Source organism: Pinus tabuliformis, chromosome X (assembly GCF_031772625.1).
Source record: "Pinus tabuliformis cultivar Carrire ecotype Pingquan chromosome X, CPIR1, whole genome shotgun sequence".
In the NCBI taxonomy this organism is placed as follows: Eukaryota; Viridiplantae; Streptophyta; class Pinopsida; order Pinales; family Pinaceae; genus Pinus; species Pinus tabuliformis.
The window spans coordinates 576,759,662-576,778,603 of record NC_142308.1 but is presented as its reverse complement, the minus strand read 5'-3'; the positions used below and the strand labels follow the sequence as shown (position 1 = coordinate 576,778,603).

General features: G+C 37.0%; 1 protein-coding gene across 1 annotated transcript in view; it reads left to right on the top strand.

The window, feature by feature from the left end:
* LOC149141322 (putative mitochondrial saccharopine dehydrogenase-like oxidoreductase At5g39410) overlaps positions 1-10,915 on the top strand; it is a 51,930-nt gene extending 41,015 nt beyond the window's left edge. The window contains exon 2 of the mRNA XM_089449905.1: positions 9,870-10,915. Within this exon, the coding sequence (XP_089306031.1) occupies positions 9,870-10,556 (687 nt within the window). The 3' untranslated portion in view covers positions 10,557-10,915. The remainder of the gene's footprint in view (positions 1-9,869) is intronic.
* The last annotated feature ends 8,027 nt before the right edge of the window (positions 10,916-18,942 follow it).

Here is an 18,942-nt window from a genome sequence, read left to right as displayed (position 1 = left end):
TCTCGAGCAAGACATTAATGCCAGACTTTCTTTTATCTTTAACCCATGTATTTCAAAGAACAAACAAAGCAAACACATCTGCAATCCTAAGACCATTACAAAGTTGAAAGAAACATGTCTTTGCATAACTTTGCAAACTTCTCTGCTTGTATGTATTCAGACCATCAGACCTTAAAAAATATAGTAACCTCCTATGAACCTTCACCCAAACATCAGCCAACTGAATCTACTAGACATACAATGTACTGATCATTTGCAACAACCATCCCTTGTAATTTTTTCTACATTTCTTCCAATAAGAATATTAAACATCTCAAAATACCGTGCTCTACTCGGAGAGGATAACTAGAAACAGACTAAACATAGCACTAGAACTAAAGGTTATCAGCCAGTATTATATATATTATATATGTGTTTGTTTGTGTCATTGGCAGATATACTTAAATTATCAGCTTGGTATGTTTAAGTCTTTGAAGAGAATACAATAGCAGACTATTAAGATGACAGAGGATTCACATTATCAGCTTCTAACAGCAGCCAGCCTGATTTTGGATATGGACTATGACTAGGACTGTTGACAATGAAAGAGATAAAAATAATAAAATCCATTCTTGTCGAGCAAGAGTTACAACAGGCATTTGAGTACTAAAAGCATGCTTGGTTACTAGTAGATGCTTCATATATATATTCAATAATAACAATTCATTTTCTTTAGCATTCAGACGCTTCATATATATTCAACAATAACAACACAAAGCTTGTTCGTCAATAGACCTATTACTCGCGGAAGTTCTCAATGACAACAACATATTTTTTGGACAAACAGAATGCTTGCTTATTGAGGCATTAAAATCAAAATACTGTAAAAAGTTTTCTTCAAAGCCTGTCAATGTTTCCAGCATTGAAGAAGATTGGACTATGTAAATGAAACAAGTTCAGCTCAATTAGGCACCTATGCCAGAGACTGCTTCATATGAATGAATACGACAATGTTAACAAAGAATCATCATCATGTTCAAATTCAGACAGAATAGACAGATTATGGAAGGATCCAGCAATCTGCCACTGAAACAGAAACATCTGAAAATGACTTTTTGTGGATACCAAGACTCCAATACATGTAAAATTGATTTTCACCGGCAAACATTTTGGCGAGGTGCCAGATGCAACAAGGCTAACAACATTGGCACAAGGCCTCGTGTTCTGTATTAAACATTAACAAAAATTACAGGAAATTCATATCCTTGCCATTGCATAATCGAAAAATATAACGATTTAAAGCAATCGGCCTAAAAATTGCCGAGTACAATGATATAGCCCAAGGCCTTCCATGGGGCTGGGCTATTTGCCCCTCCTTTCGTTGCGGGATTGAATTCTCTATAACATGAACTGCTGCTTGAAATTATGAATGAAATTTTCAGCCATTGCATTCAGTTTGTCCGTGGATAGGCCATCTGGGTTTGTGCCATCTTTAGTCCTAACACAGTTGGTCATATCTTCATTATGAGGAACTTCCAAGACGTTGGATGCGGCCGCGGCCACTTTAGATTTGTTCATTCCCACATGAGAAAAGCTTTGGGTTGGCTCAACCAGAGAAGGAAAATCATGGGTTTTTCCTGAAAACTGAGGCGGAAATGGAGGATCAATTGGAGGAGAAAATTGATGGGTTTTTCTCAGAAACTCTGGAGGATTTGAAGACTCAAGCTGGGGAGACAAACGATGGGTTTTTGGTGAAAAAATGGGTGGGTTTGGAGCCTTACCCTTAGGAAATTTATGTTTTTTCGGCCTTGAAGGCTCAACCGGTGGAGGCCTAAATTGTAGCTCCTTTTCTTCTTCAAAATTCTGTCCATGTTTATCAAATGTAGTCCTACGCATATTGCCAGCTTTTTTCTTATTATTATTGCCATTGGTGGGACCTCTGCTAGAGGTGACTGCAATAGTCCCAATGACCAGATTTAATTTGTATAATTTTGATTAAGGATTTATTTTATTTTGGTTAATTTATTGACTAGGTTTAGTTTGGATGATTGAATTATTATAATATTTATTATTTTGAACCAAAATACAATTCTTCAATTTAACATTTCTATCGGCCTTTATTTGCACCTTTTGGGGCAATTGCTAGTTATATTCCAAGTCTTTTGGAGTAATTAATTTGTAGAAGGAACTTTATTCGCTTCATTTGGTATCAGAGCTGTTCGATCCTCTAGCTGCTCAACCGCTACACAGAGCCAGTCTAATCCGGTCATTAGCCATTGAAATTCGTCAACCTTGTTGCCGATGGAGCATTTTGCTACAAGATTCTACACAGAGCCAGTCTGATCCGGTCATTAGCCATTGAAATTCGTCAACCTTGTTGCCGATGGAGCATTTTGCTACAAGTTTCTGGAGGTTCTCCAATTCGCCAATTGGCCTTTGGCCATAGAAAAATAAAAAAGAATTATTTAATATATATATATATATATATATTTAAAAAAATCAATATGAAAAAAAACAATTTTTTATTATTATTAAAAATACAAAACGAAAATCATAATATTAAAAAAATAAAAAAATAAAAAAATAAAAATTTAACCAAAACAAAACCAAAAAATGAAAATGACAACCGCATTCCAGGGGAAACCACAACCGCCAGTCAGGTGAAATTGCTGCCAGCCATTGCTAGGGGAACCACAGCCGCCAGTCGTCGACAAGCGCTGTGTACGCTCACGCTCATTTTTCTGATCGACTCTCCACCACTTCTGTACCACCATCATTGTTGTTCGCTGTTTCAATCGCCATCGCATCTTCGGGCCCTGATCCTTGCCGAGCCGCCCTACCGTCCTCGTCGCGTCCTTGCCAATTCGACACTGCCAACGTGCATTACTACAAACCCTGTTAGCAACCACATCCTATTGCCTACACTTGCAATACAAAACGCCTATACGCTATAAGTTGCAGTCGTTTCCATCGCCCTTCCGGTGTTTAGCATCGCAACAATTTCCCTCATTGGCATCCAACGCACAGTTGTCGACAACCACTATACGCCATGCACCCAATGTCCCCACCGATAACGACCTTCTCCATCATTGTCACCATCACACCCGATTCATTTGACTATTGGAGAATTCACAGTTTTTTTAATTTCATTTTATTGATTGGTATAAGGATTTTCGGAAGAACCACTACAAGTGAAGAATCACATCCCAAATTGAGGAATTAGTCTATGAAAAGTTAAATTGGTTATTAAATTATAAATCAAATTTTGATTTGAGAATTTAAAAAAAAGGGGGGGCTTTCTAATTAAAATTCGAAGACCAAGTGTTAGATCATTCAAGTGAAGGGAATATTTAATTATTTCCAAAGTTGGTTGAGGAGATATATATATATATATATATATATATATCCACTAAAAATAAAAATAAAGGGGATCCCACAAATAAGTGAAAGAGTTGAAAAAAAGGGGGGGGAGATTATTAAGATACCAAGTGAATATATATATTTATTAAAAGGAATATAATTAATCAAAATTAAGGAAGCATTTTTCAAGAGTAAAAGGAGGAAAAAAAACCAAACTATTAACTAATACAAATAGAGTCTATCTCTAAAAAAATAAAAAATATGGAGTCAATCACTGACAAGAAAAACATTGAGTGTAATTCAAAAATGTGAGAGAGAAGATTTCCTAAAACTTTTATTAAGTGTTTTAGTACACTTTTTAAAATCAAAGGATCACTGGCAAGAAGAGATATTATAATCTCTATCAGTCCTACTAAAGATAGTAATTATGTTAGTACTAAATGTGCTAACCAATTAGTAATCCTTGAATCAACTATAATTGAAAAAAAAATTGTCGGGTAACAAACAATACGACATAAACAATCTACAACTAAGTATTGGGGATTATACTTTTACCTCGCAATTCACTGCGAAAACCTTATTTTTTGACAATAATGACATTGTCTTGGGCTCAACCTGGATGGAAAATCTAGGGTCATTTATTCTAAATATGAAAAAGGAATTTTTGACCTTTTCCCACAAAAAGAAAAAAAATAACGCTACAATATGTTACTTTGAAACCAAATTCAGTGATGCCAGAAGACACACAAGAAATCTCAAAAGTAATTCTTCAAGAAAGTTAAAAAGTGATACAAAATATGAAAAAGGAAGTTGACAAAATCACCGTTGACAAAAATGAAGAAGTCTCTCAGCTGAGAAACCATAGTGAAAAATTATTGACGCAAATTAAGAAACTTAAGAAGGATAAGAAGTCATTAGAAAACAAGGTACAACAACTTATCGAGGAGGAAGCATCAAATGTAGGAATTCAAGTTGACGAAAAAACAACAGATACCGATCTAGTGAATGTCACAACTCAGGAAAAAGACAAGCAAGTCGAAGAAAATATACACTTAGATATTGTAGTTCAGACGATGAACATCCCAAGTGAAGGTTTGGTAACGAACTCAACAACGTCCTCACAAGAAGAAAATCAAAAAATTTCCTCACACCTAATAAGGGAAAGTCAAACCATAAAAGTTCCCTATCTACATCCGAATCATGACAGTAGACAACTCAACCAAGCTACATATCGGGACCTTTCAGAACAAAAACAACAAATTGACGTTCCAGAGAATAGTGATGTAACCTCAATCCAGTCCTATGATGACAAGTCGTTACAAAATTCTAGCGATTAGAATATTCCACCAAAGATTAATCTAGGATGGTCTGATCCCTTCTCATTGCGACTGTTTTGTTTGTCACTTAGAGGATCACGATTTTTTGAAAATAAAAAAATCGAAAATCGTTTATCTGAAAAAATCGCGATAAAATCGTGATGTTCGCAACACTGCTGCACAATTAAATTTTGTTCCTTTATGTAAAATCGTTTTACAGACTTCAGGGTGGAGATACTTATCCAACAAATTAAAAGTCAACCTGATCCATGTTATGAAAAAGTTGTCTCATTTTTAGCAAACAAAGCAGATTATTCTTCTCCTCTTATTTCATATTTTCTCAGATCTCTAGTTATGTATCAGGGTGTTCGAAGATTTGATCGGGGATCATACATCGGAATTTATGATCCCTAGATCTAGTATGCAGATTTCTGCCACATTTGCATGTTTTCCAGGGCACAAGGAACTATTGAAATTATGTTTGAATTTGGAGATGTATGCAATGCTGCTTGGTCCGCATATTTCAAGATTTTTCTCCATAAATATTGTCCAAGGGATGTATATTTTCCAACAGTTTCATGATATGATTTTATTGATTATCTAAGGGAGGAACTGCGTGAAAGTGCTCACAATAATGCCTGGTTTAGTTTTGAATTTACCTGTCTACAGGTTGATTTGGAACATGATAGTTGGAATCCACCTGCTAAACCAATATATAAACTAACTACTTGGTTTTATGGAGATATTCCCTCCACAATGATCTTGTTCCAGGTCTCTTTGGTTCGTCGTTCTTACATTGTTTCTTTTCTATGCCACCGCATGATGAGCCACATATGAGACCATCTCTTGAACAACTTTATCATATCCCTACTCCTTGATTGGAAGCATTGGTGGGCCCTCTTTGCTCATTGCGCATATGAGGCGTGGTGAGTATCTCAATCCTCTTGCTTTTGTTTTCTCGTGGGCTTTTGTATAAAGTATCCACTGTGTAATTGCATGGAAAAGATATTCAAATCTCTTGTTTTTGTTTTCTCGTGGGATTTTGCATAAAGTATCCACTGTGTAATTGCATGGAAAAGATATTCTGATGGTTCCCGTGGGCTTTGCCGAAAGCATCCACAATGTACAATGGTTCTCTATCATCTCATATGAGAATCTCTTTTAAAAAGTAGTCTGTAGATGCCTTATCATATTGTCCTTGGGCGGTAGATGTCTTGTATTATTGTCCTATATCTTGTGTGCCGAATCTTATTACCGAGACACATTAATTGTTGCACACTAGAATTTAGCCTATGTGCTTCCTTTAGGGAAGACAAATGTGGACTAATATGTTTTTACGATTAGGTACTCTTTTGAGTATCTAGATGCAAAATCCTTTAGGGGGGTTATTTAGGAGAAGTGTAAATAGTGTATGTTGACACCCCGAATCATGGTGAGAAATGAGTACTTAATAAAGATGAATTTTGTTTAAATTGTGAGGATTGGTGAGGAGGAAGTGTAGATGTATTGATCTTCTTTGGCCTCTTCTTTTAGATCTTTCTAGGGACAAACTTACTGGAACCTTTTTCTTAATTAGCACTCATTGCAATACTAACATGACTATTGATGCAACACACATGCCCCCATATGCATAAGCACAAGAACGAAATACATTTCATTCTAACAATAATGTGTCACGGCCTATTGATAAGGTAGGGAAACTACGATGATGATGACCTGGGTTTGGGCTATGCTTTCTTAGTCCCATAATAACCCATGGACATCTTCTTTAGTCTCTTTTGGATCTTTCTAGAGACAAGCTTACTAAAACCTTTTTCTTAATTGACATACTAACATGACTAGTTGACACAACACACATGCCTCTATATGTACAAGTACAAGAACAAAATAATCATTAAATTCTAACAACAATGTGCTATGATCTAGTGATATGGTAAGGAAATTAAGATGATGACGACTCGGGTTTCAAACTTTGTTGGGATATGCTTGCTCACACAATTTAGGACATGTCCACGATAACATGTGGGTGAGTTGAGAGGGTTAGGTGCAAATCATGTTTAAAATTTTCAAACCTTGTTGGGCTTACTCCACTATGTTAATGGGAGCTCACAATAACCTTCGGCAAGTCGACAATGTCATGTGTAAAACATGAGTGAATTTTTCAAACCTTGCTTGACTTATTACTCCATTGTGTTGATACAAGTACATGATCATGTTGTGCAAGTAGACAATGCCAAATGCAAGTGCTGGTTAAATTTTTGACAATGTCGCGTAACTCATGAGTAAAGTTTTCAAAATTTTTTCAAACCTTGATTGACTTCATTGTGTTAATACAAACACATGATTATGTTGGGTAAGTTGACAATGCCAAATGCAAGTCTTGGGTAAGTTTTTGACGATGTCATGCGTAAACTTGTGATCAAATTTTTCGAACCTTGCTTGACTTAGTCAATGTCATGTGTAACTCACAACTTTTCAAATCTTGATTGACTTATTCTATGTCATGTGTAACTCATGAGGAAAATTTTCAAACTTTGTTCGACTTATTCGATGTTGTGTAACTCATGTAAATTTTTCAAACCTTGCTTGACTTACTCGATGTCATGTGTAACTCATGAGGAAAATTTTCAAACTTTGTTAGACTTATTCGATGTTGTGTAACTCATGTAAATTTTTCAAACCTTGCTTGACTTGCTCCATTGTGTTAATACGAGTCCATGATTATGTTGGGTGAATAGACAATGCCAAATGCAGGTTTTGGGTAAATTTTGATGGTACACAAATTCCTCAAATGCGGCCACTGAGTTGATTTTTTCTTTGAGTTTGATAACACACTGTTTGTGTTAATATAGGTAGTGTTATCCTTTTACCATCTTTTTTCTTCAAATCAACTAGAAGTATTTTAATAAATTTGGTGATTATTTGAAAACATTTTCGGAAGAAATCACATTGGTAGATTTAGGCCAACACGTTAATAAATTTGGTGATTATTTGAAAACATTTTCGGAAGAAATCACATTGGTAGATTTAGGCCAACACGTTTCGAACCAAGCTGTGTGGTTCATCATCAGGATTATGTCATTGGATCCCTTTGCTTCTTGGACATGTTATTGAGGAATACTACCTACCATGAATACTACCTACCATGTTCGAGGTGGACATGTTATTGAGGAATACTACCTACCATGAATACTACCTACCATGTTCGAGGGGTATAATCTTGTGAGAGGTGACAATGACAATAAATGCATAGATAACTACCTTGGGTAGGGTAAATAAGGCGTGTTTATACCTTGGAACAAGTTACAGTTGATACGACCACAACTCACTATCACTAAAGGAGCACATCCCTTAGAAGAAGGAAACTCTTCATCTTAAAATGACTTCCTTAACTCGTTAATTAAGATTGCTCTATGGTTAGAGCCACGAAGAGACTTTTTAGGGTCTACTGAAGGTTTATCAAATCATAATAATCAAGGTGTCGCCTGTTCAAGGACACTTTCAGTCTTATTTATGAGTTTTAGGTCTAGTTAAGCTTGTTTATGATAGATCAAATTCTGGTCAAACATAATTGAATAATTCACTGTGTAACATCTCCCAATCAAAGTTTTAAAACTTGGTCAACTCGGACTCAGACCTGACCTAGTTGATCGAGTTGATCCCTTGAAAAGTCAGCTTGGTCTTAAAAATGGTTTGGGGGACTGGTTCAGTACTGAATTGGCTGTGTCATACGTCGACTCGGCTGGTTTTGGTTGGTTTGGTACCAAACTGGTCCAACTTGAGTCGAACTGAGTTGGCCTATCATAGTCCTGTGGTGCACAGATTAAGGGAAAAGTTAGTTTTAAAATATTAAACCTAATATCTAATTTCACTCACCTAAACCCTAAAACTTCTTCATAAAGAGACTCCTCCATATTTACATCACACTTCACTCCTTGAGCATTTGGAGTTTTTGGAGGCCGCAATTTAGAGTAAGCTTGGAGCTTGTTTGGAAATCCTTGTGGGTTGTTTGTAGTGGATTTGACACCACTTAATGTAGCCATGCAACCCATGCTTCTACTAGTACTACTACTGTAGTTGTTGATGTCCTTGAATCCAAGGACTTGGAGCCAAATGCTGATGCTTAGGATCCCATTTCCAGTAGTGTTGGTAAGTTTGATGATTGATCAGGTTAGTGATTTGTACTAGGGTATCTAGTAGGCTAGCAACTCGTAGCGTGTTGTTTTTTGGAATCCAGAGGCCATTTAGAGCCTATGCAAAGTCCGCTCATGTATATACCATGTAAGGGTGAAAAGTGACACCTAGTGCAATACTTATCTGAAACAAAATACATAATCAATGATGCTCATGTATATACCATGTAAGGGTGAAAAGTGACACCTAGTGCAATACTTATCTGAAACAAAATACATGATCAATGATGCTCATGCATATACCATGTAAGGTTGAAAACTTAAACGTGACACTTAGTGCAATACTTATTTGAAACAAAATACATAATCAATTAGGCTCTTGCACTCACTCTAGTGATGAAGATTTAAATTTAGTTATAACATATCTGAAACAAAATACATAATCAATGAGGCTCTTGCACTCATTCTAGTCCGGTAGATAAGAATTTAGTTAACATGGAGCTGTTACGGTCTTGACTTTTAAGTGGATAAGTGCTAATTTGTTACAACTTACAAGAGAAGTCAAATATTAGAAGTGGACGGCAGTTCACTATTAGTGAGCCACCATAACTACATACTAAAGCAAATGAAGCAAAGAAGGTTAGAGACGGACTGGAATCTAAATGAATTGTACCTTATAGTGACTATCGCTGCCAAAGTTTGAAATTGGATAAAATAATAGTATTATTTGTTACTCATTTTTGAAAAAATGAACCGAACTAATGGTCGAACAATGAACTGTATTTAATGTGTTCAGTGTAAATGTCTTCGTTCGTTGATAGTTGTGAGAGGTTGTACATGAATATTACTGAAATATTTATTAGACGTATTTATATCCATTGTAAAATATCTGCCATTAATTGATACTCTGGAATCAGTGCATGTAGGAAGTGTTAAAATACATACTAGGCATGTCTTATGTCGTCATAAAGGGACTTACTTTCTGATCCCTCGCAGCAACCTGAGATTAAACGGAAAGAATGTTTGAATTTAAATTGAAAGTGAAATCCTTGTAGTTCTAAGTTTTATTTCTCGGATGCAGATACCTGGTCCACCTGCAAGGAAATCTAAGCTGATAGAACACTTGAGTTCTATTGGATTATGGGCACTGAAGTTACCTTCCTCAGATGCGATTGTTGTTCGAAGAACACAAAACTTCCTGGCAGAAGATCCACATGGCTTACCTGGTGTGAATGAGAACCCTGATTTTGCAGAAAAGAGGAAGAATTTTTGGTCCGAGGTTAAGCCTCTCCATTATGGTGTTTACATGGGCTGTAACTCTATCTCGAGGGTTGCTGGGTTAATTTTCTTTGGGTTGAATATGGCATTGTTGTGCAGTTTTGGGTGGGGACGCTCACTTCTTTTGAAATACCCAGAAATTTTTACTCTTGGAGTCTTCAGGAAGACAGGTCCGACGGAGGAAGAGGTAAGCAGTGCTACATTCAAGATGACATTTGTAGGACATGGCTACAGTGATGAGAGTCGTTTATTGCAGCAAAAGTCAAAACCGGATATGGAGATAGTGACTAGAATCTCAGGACCTGAAGTCGGTTATGTAACAACTCCTATCACTCTTGTACAGTGCGCTCTTATTCTGATTGATCAACGTCATAATTTGCCAAAGGGAGGGGTTTTACCTCCTGGTATTGTGTTTGGTCCAACAGAATTGCAAGAACGTTTGGAGAAAAATGGCATATCATTTGAAGTTCTCAGCAAACGCACAATCTGATAGCAATAGTGTACACAAAAAACTATGGCATTTCTCTTAACTGGATGGCCATGTTCTTGTCTTTATTCATGGTCAAAGAAAACTACTTCGAGAATAAATCTCAATCTATGTGCTTTAGCAAAATTAACGAGAATAGCAGTGGTCTTAGTATGGTTTCTTCGAGGTGCTGTTTTGAAGGACTTGTATTTTTTTACTCTCACCTGGGTCCTGAACATATGTGGACGCTGTAGGTTATACCTTTGAATATGATAGCCATTGATCTTCTTTCAATTGAAAACTTTTGATTTCTAGACTGGTTTGGCATCAACCGCGAAAGCAATTTTATTATATTGAAGGGTGTTTTAGAGGATTTCGAATTACTTTTTTGCAGATGTGGCAGAAGCCTTTTTGTTAGGTAATTTTTGCAGATGTGGCAGAAGCCTCTTTGTTAGGTAATTTAAGACTTGTTGGTAGAGATACATTGTTAGCGGGTAATAAATGGGGCAATACCTACTTTCACGGTTTAAAAGCTGTACACATATTATACACGATTTATCTGAGTGTTAGTTATAGCATGAGAGTAAATTAGGTAGATGGGTTTTCAATTTTTAATTGTTTTAGCATTGCAAGATACATGGCAGTGATGCTTCTTTCCACATATTTTGTGGTTTACTCTAACTGTACTATAGTTTCTTGTCTATTCTATTGTAATTTTATGCCTATAAACAATTTAGTGCTTACAAATTATGTCTTATGCTCTGTAAGAGTTAACCTTTTAAATCCGTGAAAGCCATGCATTTGACATGGTGTACTACATGCTGTAGTACAGGCAACTATACTGTAATTTCTTGCCTGTTCTATTGTAATTTTATTCCTATTAGAATGATGCTAATTATAAACAATTTAGTGCTTACAAATTAGCAGTAGATAATGCTCATTTCTACATGCTCTTTAAGAGATGAGTAACCTTTTAAATTCTTGAAATCCACGCATTTGACATGCTGTAGTACAGGCAACTAACATGTGCCATTTTTGGCTGGCTTTGAGAGGGGCTTATATCCTTGTAAATCCATATACAAAACGCATTTGACATGCTGTAGTACAGGCAACTAACATGTGCCATTTTTGGCTGGCTTTGAGAGGGGCTTATATCCTTGTAAATCCATATACAAAACTGGTTGCGTCTATTCAATCATACAGATTAATTCAGAGACACCGATGGCAGCGGAGATGAGTTATCCCAAAGATTGGAGTCTATCCACGACACATGTAGCTTTTTGTTGTACATGTTTCTCCACGGTATCTAGTTTTTGTAAATATTAGTAAGTTCTAGAATATCTTTTAGAATGGAGTCATCTGCGGAGGCGGAGGAATTGCCCGGATGGCCAGAAGTGGTTAGAATCCGGGCAAATGGATTCAGTGCCATCCAAAATTTCTAGGGCACCTAAAATCTTGAACTTTGACAGTTTTAATTTAGTTTTACAAAAATCCTTGCCGGATTTTGTCAAAATATGGCCAGAATTTGCATAACTTTCAGGGCAAAAAAGCAGTCTCGTTAGACTACGGCTTTTAGAATAGCTCGACCGTGACCGTTACCTTTAATGTCCAGCACCTGCTATTGTGTTTGATAGGAATGTCTCAAACTGTTGTTCGTGACCGTTACCTTTAATGTCCAGCACCTGCTATTGTGTTTGATAGGAATGTCTCAAACTGTTGTTGGTATCGATATTTCCCAGCACATGCTATGATGTTGATAATAATTTCCCATTCTTTCTGTGGAGGACCAGGTCGTTGTCATAAACCATCTATCTATCTTTATTGGTTTGACCAATTTGACAAAGTCAAGGTGAAGGATATTCCTAATCCCCAAGGGTTTGACCAAATTTAGACCCAATCCGAAGGGTAATCCTAATCCCTAGCGGTTTGTCCTTTCACTGTTTAGCTAGGATACATGACTAAATACATCATTTTAACTATTTATTTAAGGCTAGACATGTTCAAGGTTGGATGTCCTTTCACTGTTTAGTTAGGATACATGACTAAATGCATCATTTTAACTATTTATTTAAGGCTAGACATGTTCAAGGTTGGATATTTACATTCCACTGCTTGTCTAGGATTAATGATTAATTTCAAATTTTACAAAAGGTACAAGATATTAATTTCGTAAAAGAAAGTCAGAATGACCTGTCGAAACAAGTATATTTAGCAGCATTACCCTCCAAATTTGTTGAATACATCCAACAACAAGAAGTGTTCCAAACTTCTTTTGAATACTATACATGGGGAGAGATATATTGCAACATAACAAAAGCCTTGGTAGGACTTTACACCAGCATGGAAGTCAAGAAGTCCTTACAAAAGATGTCCAGACTACCTGACAACAAATCTGGAGTAAATATGGATTGATTATTGATGATCTAATTGTGCAAAGAAGAAAACACAGAAAAGCCCAGAAGAAAGGTCATAAACAGTCGGCTAAAATTCATCCTCATAAGTCAAATAGGCACAAGAAAGGATCATATAAAATAGTGCCCAGAACACACTACTATGAGCCCAAAGATATCCATCTTAAGTCTCAAAGAAAAAATATGATTACTTGTTGGTTATGTGGATAGACTAGACATACTGCAAACAAATGTCCTCAAGGAAGAGAGTCAAGGGAAAATAGAGGCAAAAAGACACAAGAATATGCCTCTAGAAGACCTAGAATCCACTTCAAGGAAGAAGTACACCTGATGAAGCAAAATTGTTGCAGTTCATCAGAATCATCTGATTTGAGTTTATCTGAGTCTGAACATAGTGAAGAACAGGTGAATGTCCAACAATGCAATTGCACAGATACTGATGAGTGCAACTACAACCCTTCTGAGACAGACTTAGACTTTAGCTTAGAAACAAAAACAGAAAAGGCACCAGCCAAAGAGAAAGTGTGTATGGCACACACTATTGATGATGATGAATCAAAAGTTCTGGCAGGCATCAAGATGCTTGCAGAAGGAGAAATGAAAGAAAAACTTCTAGAAACTTTTTTACAAATCAGACACAAAGATCTTGGTAATACCTCAAAAGGTAATATTTCTAAAGCATTGTTTGTTGATGCTTCTTATGAGAAAAACACAAAATATTTTCAAAGAAACCAACAACATACAAAACCAAGGTCTTTGACTCTAGGAGAAGTCAGTCATGAGATTCATCATTTAAAAAATGAAATAGTTGAGTTGAAAGCAAAAATCTCTCAGATAGAAAAGGGAAAATGGCAAGAACTAGCAGAAAATCCTAATGTTGAGATTTTTGAAGATATGCAAAATAGTGGCATAGGGTTTGGCAATATGAAGATCATGACCATTCAGTATCAACATCACCATGTACTATTAAATGTTAATATACAAGGAGAAATCTTCACTCTTAGAACATTAATAGATTCGAGGGCAGACATAAATGTTTTAAACAAAAAAATGATCCCAACCAAACACTGGACCCCTGGATATAGGCAAGTCACAGGGGTAGGTACACAGGATATTCAATATGAAGTCTCCAGTTAAACTCTTTGTTTTTCAAGATGTTGTATGAAAGTGAGCAATCAGAAATATTCCAATTCACTGTATTTTAGGCAATATTTTTCTTGCTATTGTTGAACCACATGGGTCGGCCAGATTACATGATGGCAAAGATGGTTATTTTATCTCTGTCCCTGATAACAAAGGTTTTTTACAAGCCGTCACATTGCCTTTTATTTCAACACCAAGAATATCCACCATGGTTCAGATTATGCAGGAAGTTAATCTGACAGAAAGAAAACTGGGAGAATTAAAAGACTTCAAGTCCTCTCTCAAAATAAAAGAACAACTATAATCCCCAAAGGTACAACAAAAAATCTCAAAGCTCAGAGAGCAATTAGAAAATGATTGCTTTCCTGAAAACCCAAATGCTTTCTGGCATAGAAAGCAACACAGAGTTTCATTGTCGTTCAAACAAGAATATGATGGAAAATCATGCAAGAGCCGAGCCATACCTATGAACAGCGAGTACAGAACTCTGTGCCAAAAGAAATCTCAGATCTCTTAAAAAGAGGATTGATTAGAGAATCTAGTAGTCCTTGGAACTGCTATGGGTTCTATGTAAATAAACACTCAGAATAGATTAGAGGTGTTCCCAGATTAGTCATAAATTACAAACCTCTAAATTCTGTACTAGCAAATGATACATATCCTATTCCCCACAAAGGAAGCCTAATAAGCCGAATAGTAAGAGCTAAAGTTTTCTCCAAATTTGATATGAAATCTGGGTTTTGGCAGGTTGCGGTAAAAGAAGAAGATAGATTCAAAATTGCCTTCAGCATTCCTGCTGGTCATTATGAGTGGAATGTTATGCCCTTTGGCCTAAAACATGCACCATCCAAATTTCAAAAGGTCATGGACCAGGTTTTCAAGCCATACTTTGATTGGCTCATTGTATATATTGATGATGTGTTAATCTTCTCTAAATATGTAGAAGAACATTTCAAACATGTACAGATTTTTACATAGGTAGTCAAGAGAAGTGGGCTTGTACTAAGCAAGAAGAAAATGAAATTTTTTCAGACAAAGATCAAATTCCTGGGACATACTATTGAGGATGGTCAAATCACATTACAAAAGCATGCACTTGAATTTGCTGATAAATTCCCAGATATGATTGTTAGGATATTCCGACACATAGGAAATAGTTAAGTTCAACTTGGTCTAGTATAGAGTTAGGTAAAGTGTGTTTCTTTACCGTTGTACATTTTGTAACTTACAATCCGACGGTCACGATATGTAGTGATCCGACGGTTCACTCTCACCTCGGTATTACCGACACTTGATCCGTGGCTTGACACCCGATTGGTCCATGAGTTCTATTTAAAGCGCATGGAGGGTCATTGTTCGGGTAATCCGTGCATGAGAGAAGCTTATGTAAATTTTCATTCTTTGATTAATAAATTGCTTGTAGTAGCCACGTTGGTGCAGGCCGTGGACTGTTTCCCTCTTTGAGGGTTTTAACCACGTCAAAAATACTGGTGTATTGATCTGTGATCTGGTTGTGAGCGGTGTCCTTTTGGTGTTCTTTCTGAGGAACTTACCCTGTAAATTCCTACATGGTATCAGAGCTATTTGAGGGCTGTGTCCGTTGGTGATCCAAATCTGAAGCCGGTAGAACTGCATGCGGCTGTCGTTTCCTAGATCTGTTGTTTCTGACTGCTTTCGGGCCGAGAGGACTGCTCTGTTGCGTTCGGAGCATCTGTTCCAGTGAGGAACCCCTTTCGTTTCACGCGAAAAGGTTTCCGGTAGCCCTAGCTGCGTCATTTTTCAGATCGGGAGGTATACAATGTTTTTGCAGTTTACTGTTATTTTCTCTCTGCTTATTTCGGTTTCGGTTTATTTAGCCCTTTTTTTTTAACCGGATCTATACCTTTCATCTCTGCGTATGCTCTTTGCCTTGCGACTCTGTGCGATCTGGGCAAATCAGAAACAGAAAAGAAGGATTTTTCTCATGCGTATGCTCTTTTCCCTGCACCTTAGTGTGATCTCGGAAAATCAGAAACATTGAGAAAAATATTTAAGTTTTTCGGCTAAAGCTAACCTTGAGATTTTTTTTAAAAATATCTAGTTTTTTGGCTAAAGCTAACTTCGAGCTGCAAGGTTCGTTTTTCTTTGCATATTCGTGTTGGGTTTTGTGTTTTGTGTTTTGTAGGGAAAAAGAGCTTTCTCAAGGCAAGCACGCAAACCAAGCCCCCCCCCCCTCTCTCTCTCTCTCTCTCAAATTTTTTGTATAGATCAATTGGTTCAAAGCTATTTTAAGAGAGTAGAGGTCTTGGGTTCAAGTCTCCATTTTGTGGGGGCGGATTTTTTCATTCCCGCACATTCGCGCACTTTGCCGGCAACTTCAACAATTTTTTTTCAAAAAGCCATAACTTCTTCATCCGGAAGCTTTTTTCAGAGCCGTTTTTTTTAAAACAGCCTAATTTTTCGAGATCTATCCATTGGAACACTTACTTTCAGCATCTTCAGCTTCAGTTTTTTTTAAAAAATGGAAAGTCCATGCCAAGTCATTCTTGACAGCACTAACTACTTCCAATGGATAGCCTACATGGAAGATTTACTTAGAAGTAAAGGTCTCTACAGAATAGCCACAGATCAAGAGAAGAAACCAAAAGATGAAGACAAGGCTGCAAAATGGGAAAATAGACAAGATCAAGCACGTGGTTTGATAGGGATGTCTATTTCTCCTGATCTTCGATTCCATATTGCAGAACTTGAGACTCCTCATGAAGCATTGAAAAAAACTCACTAAAGTTTTTGGGATTAAAAATGAAATTAGAGCCCATCAACTTGAAAATGAGTTGCTTACATTGGATCCTAATAATTTTTCTTGCATTGAAGATTTCTTGTCCAAATTCAAGACCCTTAGATATCTTTTGGAAGGTGTTAAGGTTAAGAAAGAAGATAGTAACCTTATTTATTCCATCCTTACTAAGTTGGGACCAGCCTACTCTGTATTTGTTTCCACCTTCCATTCTACAAGGGAAGCTTTCATTTGTCAAGGAAAAGACTACAAGGCCCCTTCCTTTGACTCTTTTTGTGATTCTTTAATAAGAGAACAAGAAAAACTCTTACACCTTGGTCTTCTTAATTTTGGAAACTCTTCCACGAAAGTTTTAGCCGCCCAGCAGCAACCAAATTCAAAGAATCCTAAGAAGTCATATCCTCAAAAGAATGGTCCTAAACCAACTCAGCCTCAAAATGAAAGATCATTTCAGCACAATGATAAGACCAATAAAAACAAATGGAAGAAGACTGATAGACATTGTAACTTTTGTAATCGAGATGGCCACTTAGAATCTAAATGCTTTAAGAAGATGGAAGCCTTGGAAGCCGCAATGAAGAAACATAACATCCATGTGGAGCATACTTCAACTTCAACTTCCGGAATGGCACTTTCTGCATGTCGTTGTCAATTATCTAAGTCTGGTTATGCATTAAATGTATCTTCTTCCTCTCCTTCTCATGAGTGGCTCATTGATTCTGGAGCCTCTTATCACATGGCCAAAAACCAAGCCATGTTTTCTTCTTTAAATGATTGTAACACCAAAAATATATATGTTGGTGATGATAGATCTCTTAATGTTGTCGGGACTGGAACTGTTCATCTAGACAATGGTCAGTTTAATGATGTATTATGTGTTCCAACCTTATCCTGCAACCTTCTATCTGTATATCAGATAACTCATTCAGGTGAAGGTAAAATTGTTGAATTTTCACCTCATGATGTTGTAATCAAGGATCTAAGAGATCCTAAACAGATTCTAGCTACTGGTATTGCTGATGATTCCACAAGGTTGTATAAGTTTCACAACTTTGGGTCATCAAATCTTCCCTCAGTATTTGTTGCTCATAATGGTGAAGTGAACAAACTTTGGCATGAACGATTTGGTCACTTAAACTATCGCTCCCTTCAGCATCTATGTAAAGAAAATATGGTGACAGGTCTTCCTATGGTATCTTGCAGAGATGGTGTTTGTTCCGGATGTGTACTCGGAAAACATCATCGGGACAGTTTTGACAAACGTGCCTCTTGGCACGCCTCAGCCCCTTTACAGCTTGTGCATAATGATTTATGTGGTCCACTTCCTGTTACTTCAGGACCTATTACATGGGCTTGTAAGAAACAGGCTGCCATTTCTCTTTCGTTAGCAGAAGCAGAGTATCGTGGTGCCGTGGAAGCTAGTAAGGAAGCCTTGTGGCTTCGTCAGATCCTATCAGAGTTTGGCTTTGAGCAGCAGCATCCAACCACACTTTGGTGTGATAATCAAAGTGCCATTCAGCTATGCAAAGATCCAGTCCAGCATCAGCGCAGCAAACACATTGAACTACACATGCACTTCATCAGAAAGCTCATTCATGACCATGTTCTTGAAGTGCAATATTGTTCAACAGATGATCAGGTTGCAGACATCTTCACAAAGGCTCTCACAGAGGCGAAGTTCACTAAACTTCGATATATGCTTGGAGTTCAGGAAGTTGTCACTAAGGGGGGATAGGCTCTAGTGCCTCCTTCCTTCTCCTATTGTGTCATATTTGTAAATCCTTCAATCCTATCCCAAGTTGTTCTTAAGGGGGGATGTTAGGATATTCCGACACATAGGAAATAGTTAAGTTCAACTTGGTCTAGTATAGAGTTAGGTATAGAGTTAGGTAAAGTGTGTTTCTTTACCGTTGTACATTTTGTAACTTACAATCCGACGGTCACGATATGTAGTGATCCGACGGTTCACTCTCACCTCGGTATTACCGACACTTGATCCGTGGCTTGACACCCGTTTGGTCCATGAGTTCTATTTAAAGCGCATGGAGGGTCATTGTTCGGGTAATCCGTGCATGAGAGA